The sequence below is a fragment of the Sinohyriopsis cumingii genome, chromosome 15 (assembly GCF_028554795.1).
Source record: "Sinohyriopsis cumingii isolate HCF-2022 chromosome 15, ASM2855479v2, whole genome shotgun sequence".
In the NCBI taxonomy this organism is placed as follows: domain Eukaryota; kingdom Metazoa; phylum Mollusca; class Bivalvia; order Unionida; family Unionidae; genus Sinohyriopsis; species Sinohyriopsis cumingii.
The window spans coordinates 68,102,144-68,119,847 of NC_142975.1; the positions used below are offsets into that span (position 1 = coordinate 68,102,144).

The 17,704-nt window shown below is 34.6% G+C and overlaps 1 protein-coding gene across 2 annotated transcripts in view; it reads right to left on the reverse strand.

Annotated features, from left to right (window-relative positions):
• Positions 1 to 822: 822 nt before the first annotated feature.
• Positions 823 to 17,704, reverse strand: part of LOC149782006 (uncharacterized) — a 33,467-nt gene continuing 16,585 nt past the window's right edge. For both annotated transcript variants that reach the window (XM_089933410.1, XM_089933409.1), the window contains exons 5-10: positions 17,309 to 17,399; positions 14,321 to 14,436; positions 11,985 to 12,218; positions 7,224 to 7,302; positions 2,494 to 2,675; positions 823 to 1,586 (exon numbers count right to left, since the gene is read on the reverse strand). In XM_089933410.1, the coding sequence (XP_089789536.1) occupies positions 1,511 to 1,586; positions 2,494 to 2,675; positions 7,224 to 7,302; positions 11,985 to 12,218; positions 14,321 to 14,436; positions 17,309 to 17,399 (778 nt within the window). In that variant the 3' untranslated portion in view covers positions 823 to 1,510. The remainder of the gene's footprint in view (positions 1,587 to 2,493; positions 2,676 to 7,223; positions 7,303 to 11,984; positions 12,219 to 14,320; positions 14,437 to 17,308; positions 17,400 to 17,704) is intronic.

A 17,704-nucleotide genomic window follows, 5' to 3' on the forward strand; every position in this document is an offset into this window, starting at 1 on the left:
CATTTACAAGATTTGAAACATGGTTCATTATGGTAGCCATACTGGAGGTCTGTTGGGCACCATTTTCAAACTAGGTATCCTAAGAAGTCTGTTTGTGAAACCTGTCAACATTACCATTAATTCTGGAATGGTAGTGAAAACACAATTTTGATGATGTCCATACTGCGTGTCTGATCCTTTTCATTTAGTACCAATTAGACAGCATAAGGCTAACATGTCATGACTGTTTGGTGAAACCCCATATTGATAGCATGTTCCATGCAAGAGGAGTTGCAATATCAAGAGTTTCTAGATGGCAATAGTGATTTTAAAGATGGCATACTGGATAACTGCATTGCACCACTTTCATTCTGGACTGACTAGACATCACAATAAATCTTCTGGTGAAATCCCTATACCAATATGATCTTCCAAACAGGACGGCTACCATGGTCTCCACACCTGAGCTGAGGGACTTTTTGTTTTGTTGTTGTTTAGAAGCAGCAAGACATTATCTGAACCGTATGTTTGAAATGAAAATCTTGTAGCAGAAATAAAGATTTTTCAAGAGGGTAACTAGGGTGGCCAAACTGGCTATCAGATTGACACCATTTTTATTTAGGACCAACTAGACACCAGAATGTTTTGTTGGTTATATGTGGTCTTCCAATGTTACTGCTCTTCAGCTACCAAGGGTGACGTTTGCAACAAATTTCAACTCGATAAATGAAATTTCAATATAAGAATTATGTGAATCTTCTTATAAACCAATTCCTGATAATTTCAACAATCATTAGCAACAAAATTGAAGAATGGGAAATTGTGAAATAAATAAAAAGACACTGTATTTTGAAACATTTAATTACTGTAATGCTTGTTTGACTGGGTTGTACCATCATTCGAACAGATGAAACCCTAATATAGCGAGTTGAGTAATCTCAGACCCAATACAACCCATTATGCATGGTTAACAGTCACAACAATTAGCACTATTGTTGACTGGGAGGTGTTCTCACAGAACACAAAATGGGATACAAGAATTATAAGGATAAATATTTTTGTACTGGCATTGTACATAAGAAAACTGGAAATATTAATTTGGAATTTCTATGGATTATAGCTGTTAATGTAGAGATTCAGGGAAGCCAATTTTAAGTGATCAAAAGTTGTACATATCTGAAGAAATTGTTCAAAATTTCCTGAACTGATGTCTATTGTACAAGAAAATCATTTACAAGCTCTAAGATGAAAGTGCACACAATATCCTGAATGTGATATAGGAAAAGTATGCAAGAAAATATTAACGATTCTATATTTAACAAATATGCACTTGGTCAAGAACAAAGATTTAAAAGTATTTCTCACTACAGGATAAAAAGGGAAATAATATCTTAAAACAAAAGTTCTAACTAGCATTTCAAGGAAATGTGTAGTTTTTTTAAATGTCAAAACACATATCGAGCATCTAGTTGGAGCTGACAGTTGTATTCCATCTACTTGCACACCAAACAAAATGATACAGGAATCCCCTTTAAGCGTGATCCACTTTGGCCATGTGCTTAATCAAGTCCACTACCCTGCAGCTGTAGCCAAACTCATTGTCATACCTGCAAGATAGGTGAATGAAGCATGATACAGCGACAACCTGGTCAATTTTTGCTCTGTAACATTTCAAAATCTAGATCACTTAATTGATTCAGAGAATAAAGATGAAACCTTCATAAATTGTAATTTTGGATATCTATACATTGGGATTAGCGTAGTACTTACCAAGAAGACCTCTTTATACAAACAAAGGTATGTCATGTGTTTCCAAGGCTACAAGAAGCGGAATACTATAACTACTTTGATTATGACTCTCCAAGATGCTTACAAATTTTCCCATAATACTATCCCCACCCTTTCTCCCATCACATTTTGGATTGAATTCCTTCTAATGGAAACCATAAACAATACAAATTTTTGTAAAATGTACTTGTGAGAAGTGTACAGTTCCAAATAATATTGACAGGTTTAAAGAGAAATTAAATGTGGGAAACATGCTCTGGGTATAAATCCTACGGTAATTTGACATTCTGTTCATATATACTGAACAAAAGAATGAACAACAGAAGACAAAATGATAAATGACACCTCTCTGGAAATTAAAGACATTTACAATTAATAGACCAGCGATAATCACCATGGGTATGGAAATGCCAACTGTACAGATATGAATAATTCAAAGTTAGTGGTTTAAATTTTGAATGCTGTAAATATTTTCAGGTTTAAAAAAAATATTTACATTTCCTCATTATTAAATGCATGTCTATATCATTCCAAATTATTGGGATGGTCTCTTTTAGCCATCAAAATTCTCAAAAAGATATAACATGTATTTATTGGAAAGTTCTGAGATAAATCTTATTATAATTTATTTCTTTATAATCGACCATGCAAGAAACAGTTCTTCTGCATGTTTGTGTACATGGTGTGTGTGTGTGTGACAGAAAAGGAGGGGACAGGTGCACATACCAGGAAATAAGCTTGACAAAGTTATTGTTCAGGGAGATTCCAGCCTTGGCATCAAAAATGCTGCTGTGGGAATCCCCAATGAAGTCTGAGGACACCACATCATCTTCAGTAAAGCCAAGGATTCCTTTCATGGATCCCTGAGAAGCTTCCTTAATAGCTGCCACAATTTCTTCATATGTTGCCTGCATAAAATGTAGGGAGTATTTAAAATCCTAGAAATATATAGCGATGTGAAATATTTCCTTAGTTCATTTTTTCCTGCTATGATTCTGAACTGTAGAAGCAAAGGTTTAGACAACAAAAAAAAACAATGATAGCAAACACTGCTGCAACATTTGGTGATAAGATGAATGAAGAATTGTTGGCAAGCAAGAAAACCCTAGTTATGCAACATGAAAATGTGTCTTTATACAAGTTTTCAATACAAAACAAAGTAGTTCGCAGCAAGTGACTTGGTGTGTGACACAGCTTAATCCAAACCACCAACTACAAAGCATCTTTGTGGCCATTTGGTTAAGGTGGAGAAATCAAAACACATGCACAAGCTTGAAGAAATATCGAAAACCCGGGAAAAGGACATGTCATCTGTCAACTACACTCATCTATAGATACAGCAATAGGCATTCTAGTTGGAACCTGTATACAACTACAACCAATTCCAACTGAAATGTGTAATTTGTGTCACAGAGACCCAGTTTTGGTGCATGAAAAAGATTCATCCCAAGAAAAATGCATGTAATTTTTATGTCAACAGGTGCAGTCATACAGAAGGTGCCCACGAGGGGCAGATGAAAAATGTTACATGCAATTCTGAATTTAAGGTCACTGCAACTTAGTTTTGTTGCACAATACAAATCTATTTAATGATGCATCTGCAGTGCAAGTCTGGTGGCAGTAGGTTTTCCAAATACGTATGTATAAGCTTTAAACATACATGTCAAAACAATAATGACTATAGGGTGCTGATAAGTTAAAACAAACAGCTTGAAAATAAAGAATTGCACACTAAAAATGTACGATTATAAACCCATCCAAATAAATATAACAATAATGTACCATAAGATAACACAAGATGTGAAGAAAAAAAACTGTAAAAGGTACATAAAATAACAGCAACAAAATCTTTCAAATATTGGATAAAAATATGTAAACTACATTCCTTCAAAACATCCAAGAGTATCTCTGGAAGCATATCTCTATAAAAATCCTCAGCTATTACAAAAAACCTCCAAGAATTCTTACACAAGTTAGACCCCTCCACACACTTTTCTTGGACAAATATCTTATTTTCCTCAACTAAATTGTGTGATGGTTACTAGAAGTAGGTCAGAAAGTTGGAAGTGTACACTGGAAATAATTAAAATAATGATCAAATAATAAGAAAAATATTCATATAACGAACTAATTTTGGGGCATTTTCCATGACTTTTCTATTACTTCAGATGACTTTTGGCTACCTTCTAATAAAAAAAAAAATTCAGGGATTTTCCAAGATTGTGGAAATCATTAATGCCTGTCTCACAGGGTGAAAGTAGATACGCAGCTGACACCTGCATTCTCCAGAGTGGTCAAGTAACTCAAAATAACTTGACATTTTTAGTTCACTGCCTTAATTTTCCGTGAAAAATACACAATTCAATTAACTCTAATACCAATCATTTTAGCCATTTACAAATCATAATTTATGTTGTTTTAGACAACATTACTTTATAGTCTTCACCTAAAAAAATTAAAAATTAACAATCCATATGAAATCATATCTACATAAAATGTTTGCAAATCAAAACTGCGCAAGTCAGCAGATACCTGTACTGGACAAGAATGTATTACACTGTTGATAGGCAATACTGAGGAGGTATGCAGGGATCGTCCTGGGCTTCGCCAATGTCGCAAATTGCGATTTTTTTTCCTTATTGGCGACAAAAATATCCCATCTGGCGATTTTTTTGGCGACAGACTTTTTGGTTATTTAATTTGTACATACAATCATGGATTTGGACTGGATAAATTATAAGGGAGAACGAAAGGAAGCCACACACTTGACTAAGCAATGCATAGGAATCTATCTGTTACACAAACGATCCTTAATCATCCTTTGTTCGTATTGACAACCCCATCTTTACAGTGCATTGTTACATCATAATCTGCTTATGCTGACATCTGGGCTGAGTACTCTATGCTGTGATACAGTCAATCGTGCTACCGAACTATACCTACGACTGTCCGACTTCTGAAGACGCGAATAGAACAGATACAATTAATTAAATGGCCAATCCTTCCGTTTTTTTTTTTTTTTTTTTACATATACCAATACAATTGTTTTGCTGAACTTTCATAGAAAACTGATAACCTTTGAAGTACCGACTACTGCGTATAAATACAAAGCAAATGCAAAAAATCTCAATCACAATTATATCTGTCGCCAGTGCAGCATTTTACTCATTGATCTTTTCCTTTTGCCATGCTACGGCTGCAGAGACTTAAACTCTGCAACAAGAAATAACAAAAAAACAAAACAACAAGTTTTGCATAATTAATAATAATTATTTATTTCTCAAAATACGGGAATGAAAGAATCCCTAAATTGGGTGTGAATTTATGCTTATATATACGGTAGAATATTGCCAGGTGTTGACTCGTGTAAGTTTCATTCGTGAGAATGGTGATCCTATTTTGCTTGTCTTGAAAATTATTCAGCATTCAGTGATCATTCTTGGGATTTAGGAAGCAATTCACTACAAGCTTTGTGAAGCTAGCCATGGGGGGGGGGGGGGACCTGCTGATAGACTACTGGTGTCACCTGTCAGCACTGTGGACTGTGAACGTGGATTCAGTAAGATGAACCTCATAAAAACTGACATCAGAAATAAACTCTGCATCTCATCTCTCGAGAATTTCATGAGAATCAGCATGTACAGATGTGAAAAATTAGACTTTGAAACTGCATTCAACAAGTGGGCAGCACTAAGATCGCAACGGATCTTCATGTAACACTTTGTAACATTTTGTTAATGCTTGTTGTAATTAGAGTATTAACTAACCCATCTTTTGTAATTTTCATTGCCTGTTACATTAAAAGACTAAATTAACACTTGGAAAAATGTACACTACTTGTTCTGGCGACACTTTTTGAAAATTGGCGACAAAATATTGAGGTTGGTGATTTTTTGGGCGACAGCTTTTTAAAAGCCAGGACCATCCCTGGGTATGCACTGTGGCTGAGGTTCACTATTCTGAAGGCACTGATAAGTCAGGTATGCATTTCCTATACATAATTAGCACAATACCATTACATCTCTTCAATGCCAAGATATTGGAATTGAAGCATGGACACAAGTTTTAACTTTTATATAAAAACATGGGGCTTTATTAACGATAACAAAGATTTTGGTGGTAAAAACGTTAGTGAAAAACATTGGTCCCAATATATATACAGTGCAAACTGCATGTTAATAGATTTGAATAGTAAAATAGTTGAAGCCCAGATGAACAATATTTCTCTCACAATTCTGAACAGATCCTGAAAAGTCAGCCACAGTGAAAGTTTTGGTGCAAGACAAATATGCAACCTAGGATGCACACTGTATATATTTGGCAGCATAGGTTAAAAAGTGCTTTAAATTGGCCCATACATGATTATTAACTTATTTAATTCAAATAAACTTTTACTAGCATTTTTATAGAATATCTAATTAGAATTTTTAAAATACTGTGTGCTGTCTCATTACAAAATTTTAAACAAAATGCAAGAATTTTCTGTTTGAAGACAAGTATAATGTATGGCTCGGACATTTTTCATGTAGCCAATCTGCTTTTTGCTATATGAATGGCTTAAATTACAATTGTCCAGTCAGGCAGTCATTCAGAAAAGTTGATTCACCTGCCACTTCTAAATATGAGCAGACAAGTGATAAGTAGAAAAGATCTTTTCTTCTTTAAAAACACCACAATTTGAGGTTTCATCATAAACATTCCATCAAACAAAACTGCATCCATCAAGATACAAGCTATCTCTATCCAGTTTAGCTAGGAATACAAAGTCCTGATGAAACAGTGGCACACAAAACTGACCCAAATATAAGTAGTTGCTTAAACACATGCTGTCAGACTGTCTGCCCTGCGGTCCAAAAGTCAACCTTCTAAACCAAATGCTGAAAATTCACAAAATTTTGTACATAGTTTACCTGTTTAATAACCATCTTTGAGAGGGTTTTAAGTTTTGGGCCCCTCCTTTTGGATCTCTAGGAGGGTATCAAAGGACAGTTATAAAAAAATTGCTGATGTAGTGACATTCTGATTTTTTAAAATGAACTTTAAACATACAGTCATAAAGACATGGAATATATGTAATTGATTTGGGGGGGGGGTTATAATCCCATTGGTCAAGGTTGTGCATGTATATTTAAGCAAGTGAAGAATATGCAAAAAATGAAACTTGCAGATTTGCCATGGCAAGCACATAAATGTTGCGCTAGTATTCTTCTGAGATTAACACAGAATCTGTTAATTGGCAACCCATAAACTTTGATACATTTATATGCTCAGTCAACGAAAGATCATAAATGAGAAAATTTCTTGATCATACTTGTTCTTAAAACTGGTTCTCATGTAATTTTCATGTGCCTGAAAAAAATGGAACATGGAGTTCTCAAGTCATATTAAATCTTCTAAATCTTACATTTCTGACAGAAAAACCAAATTTTCCAAAGATGAATTTATTTTTCACTTACACCCTTCTGTATTCTGCAGGTCAGGTCTACTACAGAAACATCTTGTACAGGTACACGGAAAGCCATGCCAGTCAGTTTTCTGTGAAGAGAAAGAAAAAAATATGATTCCATGAACTGGCAATGAATATTGACCTCTTAATAATGGCATGTTTCAATCCTGTATTCGCTAGATTAAAAATGACTTTCACTAATGGTACAGAAGGTTAACAATTTTTGTTTGGACTGAAAGTATACTTTGAAAAAGAACTATTTTCCACAAACTGATAAATGAAAGGTTTTTCAGCAGTAGGTGTTGCAAGTTTATTACAATTACAAATTTATTACAATTACAAGTTTATTACAGTTATCCAACTTCTGCAAGGAAATACATTGTCAAGGCAAATTAAGAGACAAACCATGCCAGTTAAAACTGATAAATCTACAAAATATATTGGGTTAAATTTTGAACAATCTTTCCTAAACTTTCTCTTCATGACATGAAAATTATTGCTAGTTATAAGAAGCTGGTAAAACAGGACAGACTGCCTTTCTATTAATATTAAATGTTTCTCCGTCTTGCTGAATGGGTCAACTCCCTCAATGTACTTAGCTTCCTCTTACCCTGCATGACACAGTCCATATTAAGTTAAAAGTGCTGTAAAAACAATTTTAAAAAATCTTCCATTGTGAAAAGCTCTACTTGAGGCCTCCAACATTCAAAAGTTTCCAAGTTACACAAACCTTACATGAAAGACAAACTACGACAGACGGAGTAACAAGTATACAACTCCCACAATAACTCGCCCTCCGCCCCCGAACTGCTAGTAACACAGGGTAAAGAATGGATCCATTTTCTAAAACTGGAAAATATCCCCCAAAATTGGCCCCTATCTGCCAAATGTGGAGAAAATCATTATATAATTGGTAAATGAAACCATGATATATCACTTGTTCTATTACTGGGAATTGTGGTTAGTACCAAAAAATAAAACTGAATCATGAAATTTTCAATTTTAATAAAGTCCTTTATTTTTTTTAGTTTTCTTTCCAACAATATTCTCAGTACACTGGAAATAGAAATATTCTATGAAATTTCAATGAAAATATCACTAATGATGATGTGCCTACCCCCCAAAACTTCTTTGAGAGACAACACCATAAAAAATTAGACAAAACTTGAAAATGATGAATAACGAGTTAGGGTGAATCAACAAAAATGAATTCTTAAAAACCATCACTAAATACCATTATATATATATATATATATCCATCCCCCACCCATTTACATATATATATATATATATATATATATATATATATATATATATATATATCCCCCACCCATTTACGTATACAAAATTCAATTCCACTCAATTCATGCTAAAGGACCTGTAGTAAGCACTTTTCAGGCCCTGCAGCTCCTTTTCAGTGTAGATCCTACCTGTATCCGTCCTGGTCTTCATTTTAAAATTAAAATTGCCTCTACAGCCTATGCACTCAATTTACTCTTGAACTATGGAGAAAACTGCAGATGATTTGAGGTAATAAAAGCATTATTTTGACAACAGTTTGAAGACAACATTCTTTTAGCTAATTTTAATGTGGTATTGGCTGCTATTTCTTTAATGACATTAGTTCCTTTTGATATGCTGCGCTGAAAATGTTTTGAATTCCTAAACAAAACTATAAAAACCTTTGAAAATGTATTCAGTGCACTTGTAGGCAGAGTGAGTTCCGTAATAATACCTAACATAATTTCAGCTCTAATTACATCAGAAATAGACATAGTAGATGCAGTTATGCTAGATCAAGAAGATGAAGCTAGATCAAGGAGATGAAGAAAAAAATTCTTTGAGCGTTTAACTTCTTTAGCAAGGTTGGAAGGTCTTTTCCTAAAAATGTCAGTATATAACAAACATTCCTCTGACTTAATTAAAATTCACAATTGCAGTGTTACATGAAGTGTTTGTGTCTGCTGGCTTATGTAACATTGTTACGAAAACATGGTGAGCATTTTTCTATATCAATTTTGAATCATTTTCATCAACATCCTCTTTTAGAAGCCATGATTTTATGAATTTTATGCAGAATCAGAAACAAAAACAGAATTTAAAAGAAGAATTTTTTTAAGACGTGTAGATTAGAACCAGCTCAGAACAAAAATGAGACTGTAATGGACATTTTAAAATTTCAGAAGTGTGATTTGATGCAGTAAAGGCAAGGTTTTATTCGATTAAATGTCTATAAAGTACACAAGCCTTAATGACCTTCACTTCAGTTTTGCGAACTGCTCCAACTGTGGTCAATATATTCTTGCTGCATTTCTCAACTCAATGCAATCTTTCTTTTGAAAACTTTGTGGCGGTGGTAATCTTCTCCCACTCTTGAGATATTTCAATACCATAAGGTGCCCAATAAATGTACAGGTAAACTACAAAGTTTTCAGCAACAGAAGGTCTGGCACCTCTTAGTCTGCACAAAAATACAAGAAGGCACTTGAAATTCCCAACACTGCCAAATAAGTTTACTGGGCCCGCACTCACTTGGATTATTTACACTGCAGTAGTTGGTGGCAATACTCGTTTTTTTTATGTGCAATTCTTAGCTTATTTAACTTACCTTTAACCCTAGCTATGGCTTTAAGAAAGATGCAAGTGTCAGTGGTGGTGTCAAACGTAAACACCAGTCAATATCGATACAAGATAAAGTAGAACTGTTAAAAAAGCTGGACCGTAGTGTTTCCATGCAAAAGCTTGTGACACATATGGCATTGGTTCATCAACTGTTTATGATAAAGAATTAGAGGGACAAAATATTGAAATTCTATTGACAGTGATTCCAAGAAGTCAATGAAGATTAGAAAAACTATGAAACATGGTAAAAGTACTGAGCATAACTGAATGATGATGGAATGGTTTTGACAAAGTCAGAGTGATGGAGTGGACTTGTCAGGCAGGATGGTAATTGACCGGGCTTAGTTTGTTCATAAATAACTTAAATTAGCACATGAGTGGGACTGTAGTGAAGGATGGCTTTAAAGGTTCAAGAAGCGTCATGGAATTTCCATGCATGAAGTGTGAAGAAAAATGGTGTGCAGACCACAAAGGAGCTTCTGAGTATGTGGACGAATTTCAGAAGCTTGTAGCTGATGAACACCTCAGCCATGAGCAGGTGTATAATGCAGATCAAACTGCATTATATTGCTGATGCACACATATAAGGACGCTATGAATGGAGGACGAAGGGCGCACAGGATAGAGTTACCATCTTAATGTTTATAAAGTGTATTTACCACCAAACTGTACATCACTTATCCAACCCCAAGACCAAGGAATACTGCACTCTATGAAGACTAAGTATCGCTCACTTTTCATGCAATGTATGTTAGATGTGATTAATGCTGGCAAGTCTCTACAGACATTTATTAAAGAATTCAACATGAAAGATGTGCTGTGGTTTATTGCTCATGCATGGGAGAACATACAACCATCAACACTAAAGAAAGGCTGGCATAAGTTCTGGCCTGCCTTGATGTTTGAAAATACACTTGATGAAAATGTTGACAATCATTTTACTGGATTTAATGTAGAAGTTGTTCATGAGTTGCTTGAATATGCAAAAGTGTTACAGGACCTGTTGCCAAGGATATAGCAAGTAAGCTTAATGAAGAAAATCTGGTCGATTGGATAAATGTCAATGAAGAAATACCTGTTGTTCATCACCATACTGCTTCCGTAATTACATTGTTCTGAATCCTGATAAAATCAATGAAAAGGATGATGGTAAGAGTGATGAATATTAAACATATGTAGCTGAAAGTCTTACTATTGATAAGGTAACTGAGTTGTTGGGTTAATTAATCAAAGGGCTAGTGCAACGTACCTTCATGAAGGAACATAACTTCATGAATTTTAACCTGATACATCAAAATCACAAAGGGAATGATCAAAACACATGGAACAACTTCGCTCAATAAATCTGAAAATCCTGTGACTTCAGCTTCAAGTACCCCGGAAGTCCCACCTGCTGCATCAGAAATTCATGAAGAAGCAATAAACTATGTAACAGACAGTAACTCTGACAGTGCTCAACTTCCAGACCTTTGTGATTAAGTATATAGTTCCAGTATAATTCTAACATTTGGGAGTGGTAGTACAGCAACATTCCTTTTGCAAGTACAGTAATTAATAAACCTGTTTCATTTATAACTATTGTTAAATTATTATTATGTGACCTCAGTTGGTCCAGCAAAACTTAATCCAGCAAGGCTTTGTAACCAAGGGTGTGGGAAAATCAGTGGTTTAACTGTAATTGCTGCCTTTTATTCAAAAATGGTCAAGAATCTTGATATTTATACTTGTGCTGGCAGAATATTTTTAAAGGGCGATTCCACCTGCAACATATTCTGTTTGCTGAAAGACATTTCTAGATAACTATATAAATACAAAAGCAAAAACCTGGTCATACAGGCATTCTGAATGGAAAAATGGGTACAGTGAAGTATCCAATGTACTTCCGTAAAGTTAGTCTGGTTCCCTGACCATCGCCAATGAACCTTCTATGAGAACCAAGATTTGGAACAAATCAGCTTGGCAGGTATATGCACATTATATGCCATCTAGTTACATTATATAAGTTGGCAAATTTTCATGAAAATTTCTCAAACCTTTAAAAAGTTATGGGCTAGAAAAGAAAATGTTAATGGAAGGCCAGACATAACTCCTACAACTTGAGCCATGCATAAAGAAACAAGTTTGTCTGCCCTTCAATTTAAGTACTAACCCATTTAGGTCAGGAATGACTTTTCCCACAGCCTTGGCAGCCCCTGTGGAGGATGGAATTATGTTCTGTGCAGCTGTGCGACCTCCACGCCAGTCCTTCATGCTTGGGCCATCCACAACTTTCTGGGTGGCTGTGTAGGCATGAACTGTGGTCATCAGAGCCTCTACAATGCCAAATTTATCATGAACCACTTTAGCCAATGGGGCCAAACAGTTAGTAGTGCAGGAGGCATTGCTGAAAAAGAATAAAAATGTATACAAATGTAATGAACCGTAATCATCATTCCTTTTAAAAGAAATGAAAAGACAATTTTGTTTAAACTCTTGGTTTGTTTTACTACATAATAAATCAAGCATCACTCCAGTATGTGCACATTTGTGTATTTACATCATAACTAACATCCCTTATTAAGCAATACAAATACACCAAAACTTTACCAATAAATGTACTAATAAATTGCAGCTATCAAATTTAAAATTCTTATGAACATTTCTGATATTATATTTTTATTCAGATATTTATTCTGAAGATCATGAGGCCAAAACATCTGTACAATCTGGCTCTTCTGAAATTAAGATAAGCAGGTTTGAAGTGAAATTTAATTTTAAAATGCGAGTTTTAAAGGTGTTTTTTCTCTCTCAAGGATTTAAATTCTGTTGAGGTTCAAGACAAAGCAGTTACAAAATTATCTCCCTTGTGAGCATAACATTTATTAATTTTTTTTTATAAATTATGCTTACAGTTTGTTTCTAAATAAAATGAAAGTAAAGAAAAAGTGAAAGTTAACAAATGTCTTTAATTCACACAATTTGCATGCTTTCTTGACCACTGGGCTGGCCTAATGAAAAAACGTGCACAAAAAAGCCATTTTTGTGGAGATGGGGTACTGACTCATTTTTTTCAGAGTTTTAGGTTTTTTAAATTTATTTAGGTTTTCAGTTTTTTTTTAAGGCTTTATTTAAATAGGTTTCTAAGGTCAAAATGAAATCTTAGGTTTTTCAAGGTTTTTGAGGTCCACTTCTAACACTGGACAAGGGGTCCAGAACAACACCTGTGACAGGATAAATTCAAACTATTGGGCACAAATTGAGGAAATGTATTTTTACCTTCAGTAACTTCAGCTAGACTAGATGGTGTGCTGTATGTAATTTTAGTTCTGCATGGTAGGATTCTAGCAATCCGATTTTTTTAAAAATATGGCAAGGCAGTTATGGACAAAGTTATTCAATGATTTCTAAAAATATCAGTTACAATAGCCAAATCTGATGAGAAACATTTTTTTTTTTTAAAGGTTTTCCAGCTATGGAACCAACAACATTGCTTGAGTAGCCATCCAGAGAACTCTGATAAAGCTGTTTTAGAAAATATTAATATGTTTGATTAAATTTGACTAGTGTTATAAAAAATTTGGTTGAAGATAGGTTTTCCAAACCTCTGCTATGGGAACAACACAAACAGCTTTATCAATGTGATCAGAATTCAGTAATCAGTTCTCTACAAATTAAAACTTTTGCCAGGGATACCATGCCATTGCTAAGGGAACCACACCAAACATAAGTTGTAAAGAATCAGAAAACATGTTTTCCATGTAGTAGCGAAGAAAGGTACATCAATGCCAAGAGAAAGACCCTGGAAATATATTTTGATAACAAGCATTTTTACCATGTTTGATCAGCTGTTTTGTAAATGTTAGAAAAAATATTTCAAATGGCTGCTATGGATACCTCAATAATGCAATGAGAAGCCATCCTGGGCACAATTTTCATAAAAACTGCCTAGCGAGTTAAAATAATGCTGAAAACTGTTATTTTAGTTGGTTATGGGCTATTGCATAACAATGAAAGGGGTGGATTTTGAAAAGCAGATTTTAGTTACTGTGCTTTCTCTGAGGTTTTTTCCAAGACATTTTTGCAATAGCATTTTCAAACTGTCTTATTAGGCCAAATTCCGATCTAAGCAGGCTCAATCAAAAGCATCATTAGTATTAATAGTACAATACTTGCCCCCCAGGCATTGGTCATCAATTCTGAATTGTTTTTCTTTTGCAAAATGATGGTTCAAGTTTGCAAACAAAAGACTCCATATAATGTTACTGATGCATGTACTTTATACGTATAATCCAAAGAGTTTGAAATATTTAATTCAGATATATTTGTATTTCCAGCTGCTGCATGATTGTGTATGTGTCTGACAGTATAGTGTTCATGTCTGACATCCTATTCCTTTGCATAATCTGTTCATTTTTGTGTGTGCAGAGGCCAGCTCATAGCTACTTAACCCAGAAGGACATTCAACTAAATTCAAATTCATCTATTTCCTGTTCTCATAAAATATACCTGACAACCTTCAGATCCTTTGTGTACTTTTCCTCATTAACCCCAACAACAAACATGGGTGCATCATTAGAGGGTGCAGAGATTATTACTTTCTTGGCACCACCTGCAAAATGGGCCTGTAACAGAAAGTAGTTACATGTATATATAAAAAAGTCAGTACAAAAATACAATTAGATCACAATTATCAACAATTTTAAAGCTTTCAAACCAAGTTGAGGTCACAAAAATATTATGCATTTTATGCACAAAACAAATTTCAATCAATTAAATGTTTTGATCACTCAATTGCCTGACCAGATATGTTTTAAAAATTTCAAATGACCCTAACCTTGTCCTAGGGTCAGATGAGGGTGTATAGATATTAGAGGGCAGAGCTTTTCATCTTATAGTCAAAGCAAGATAACTCTCCCTCTCAGGGGTTGGGACCTACGACCATCAAGCTGGCTGGTTGGCTATATTATTAAAAAGAAATAGAAAATAAGTGCCTTCCCAAGAATGTGTCAGGGCAGTCAACATGAACTTGCCTGGATGTGAGCTGAACAATGATTAATGGAATATGAGTGTGATGATCCAGCAATTGAGCTCTTGTGGATCCATGGCCATACAGAAACACTTTAACCTGCAATTTCAGCAAGATTTTTAAATGACCATGACCTTGGTTGTGGGTTGGATGATATTAGGGATGCATGGATATGATTGGGCAGATATTCCCTATTCTATAACCTAGTTATCAACTTTCTGGATCTTTACCAATGTCCTAAGATGTGACTATCTGAAGTAATCTGTTTGCTGTTGGATGTTTATAGTTTCCAGCTGAGGTTTTCTAACGTTTCCAAGACCACAGTTTATACATCTGATGAATTTTTCAGTGTTTTTTTTGTGGCCTACATTTTTTAAATGCATTTTCTAAAAATTAATCTTAGCAATATCTTTACCTTTGATCTTACTTTGCAATTTTTCTATCTCTTTCTTAACACTATTTAATACCAAGTGAGAAAGCTTATTGGCAGAAGTTTTTATGATGCAATTTTTATAATAAGAAATGAAAAAAGGCTGCTTTTATTTAAAAATAAATGTAATAAAACAATTGGTGTCATATTTTTGGATTCTTCTCAATTTAAAGGGTCGCCTGACCTTTACTGAAATATGAATGTGCAAGTAACTGATTGACATCCTTTTCAGTGCCTGATGGTATAATCCAAGTCTGGTGTGTTAATCTTTGCCAATGTTTTAATCTGTGCTTTTTTATGAAGAGAGTATACACCCTTGTTAATGATAGTTACATTACAGTTATTTAAATTAAAATATGCTGCTGAACACAAAAAGTACAGAGCAATGAGTCAATGGATAAGCAAACTTCATATTTAATTGTCGGAGGCTATTGCACTGCACATATCTCAGGACACAGCGAAGCTAAAAACTGGCGACACTTGGTGGTATCAAGGGGAGGTAATGGGCAAGAGTTACTGCCCTTTATCTAAAAACGGGCAATAAGACGATTTTAGTCTTTAGTAGGAATGGATTTGGGAGGTAGCAGGCTAATATTCCTAATGTGATTAAGGAACGTTTTCAAAGGAGGAACAAAATTCATAACAGTTATTGTTAGCAACTCACTATGCATGCTATTTCAACTAATTTAAGTAATTTGAGAACTACCAGGGCCAGAGCAAAATCCAAGTTTCCAACTTGTTTATGCTATAATTTTTGAGCATTTCACTGATTTTGTGCAGAAATTCCTAGCAAATGAAATGTAGTTCAAAATGGCACATTATCCCTCTATCTCAAGATCTTCTGTGAATAATGACCATGACTGAGACAAGCCTGTTGTACAAAGTGTGAACCAGGGTAAAGTGTCATCAGAACATCTGTAGGGTTACAAGGTGACAGCATGGATAAGGAATACACGACTAAAGTTTCAATAAAATATCTTTACAAGTCAGATGTGCATGTGAATAGAGGTCATGGATTTATATTTTTTCCTTTGCCATGACCTTAAGGTAGGAGATTTTTAACATATCTTTAACAATTTTAGTCATATCACTATCATGTCTGCAATGTGACAGTTTATAGTGATGTCAAACACTGGGACATCATGCCAATGACATGTAGCATCATGTCCCATCCAGTCATATTATCCTGTCACCAGGCTGATTGGTGGTGCTAACACTAATGTCTTACTGCTGAGTGCCAAGCGAGGCAGCTGCTAGTAACATTTTAATGTCTTTGGTAAGATCAGCTGATGTTTGAAGTGGTCTAAGATTCGGCTATGGTATTGATATACTATCCAGTCACGATATACAATTGGATTATGTTTCAACAAAATGGTTGAATAGTTGTCAAGTCAAATAATTACTTAATCCCTTGCCTTGACCTTGAGGTAGGGGTGTTGCTATGGTATGTGATATACCATCTAGTCATGATGTATATTACATGCAAGTACATTTCAATAAAAATTTCTCCAACAATAACAAAACTAAGAGCCAGACAATACTAATATTAACAAATAAATTGCAAATGCAAAACCGGAACTAGGTAAGTTTTTAATGTATGCTTGTTTTCATACAGATCTATGGATTGAACCTACGAGTGGGCAGGTGGGTGCAAGAAGAATGGGTACAAATACATTAATAAATGTTGTAATATCAGATATAAATTTCTTTTTTTTCTCTCCCTTCTTTGCTAGGGTGGCTCAGTGGTTAGAATACCCGACTTGAAACTAGGTCGGCTCCTACAGTGTGTCCTTGGACAAGGCACTTTCTTCTAATTCACTGTATACTAAAAAATCTGTTGATGTGTTACAAAATACCAAATCCAATCTTTGTTTCTGCACCAACTACACTCACTATTTTTATTTTTGTTGAAACACTATTTCAAGGATCGTTAGAACATAATGGTGCATCGTTCAGAATACGTCACAACTGACAAGACCTAAGAAAGAAGAAATCCTAACAATTGTAAACAAAATAATTACACAAAAATGCAACTTACAGCACACTTATCTGCAGTAGTGAAAACTCCTGTAGACTCGACTACATAATCAGCTCCATGCTCTCCCCATGGAATTTCTTTGGGGTCTTTCCTAAATAAAAAAAATGATTTTGCCCAAAATTTCTAAAATGTAGAATAAAATATTCTTGTGCAAAAATGGCATAAAAACACATAAGCAGAATGAGTCTGGTTATCTGCATGCCATATGAAACTTTTTTTAATCATAAAATTGTTTTTGTAAAATTAATGTTATCAATGTTTTCCCATCGGACACTTTCCAAAGGACATGGGCCTACTTTAAGTGGGAACCTAAAGGTGAAGAATAAGAATTAGATTAATACTGATCACTGACTGACCTATACTTTTCGTTACAAAGCAAAAGGGGCATAAAGTGGC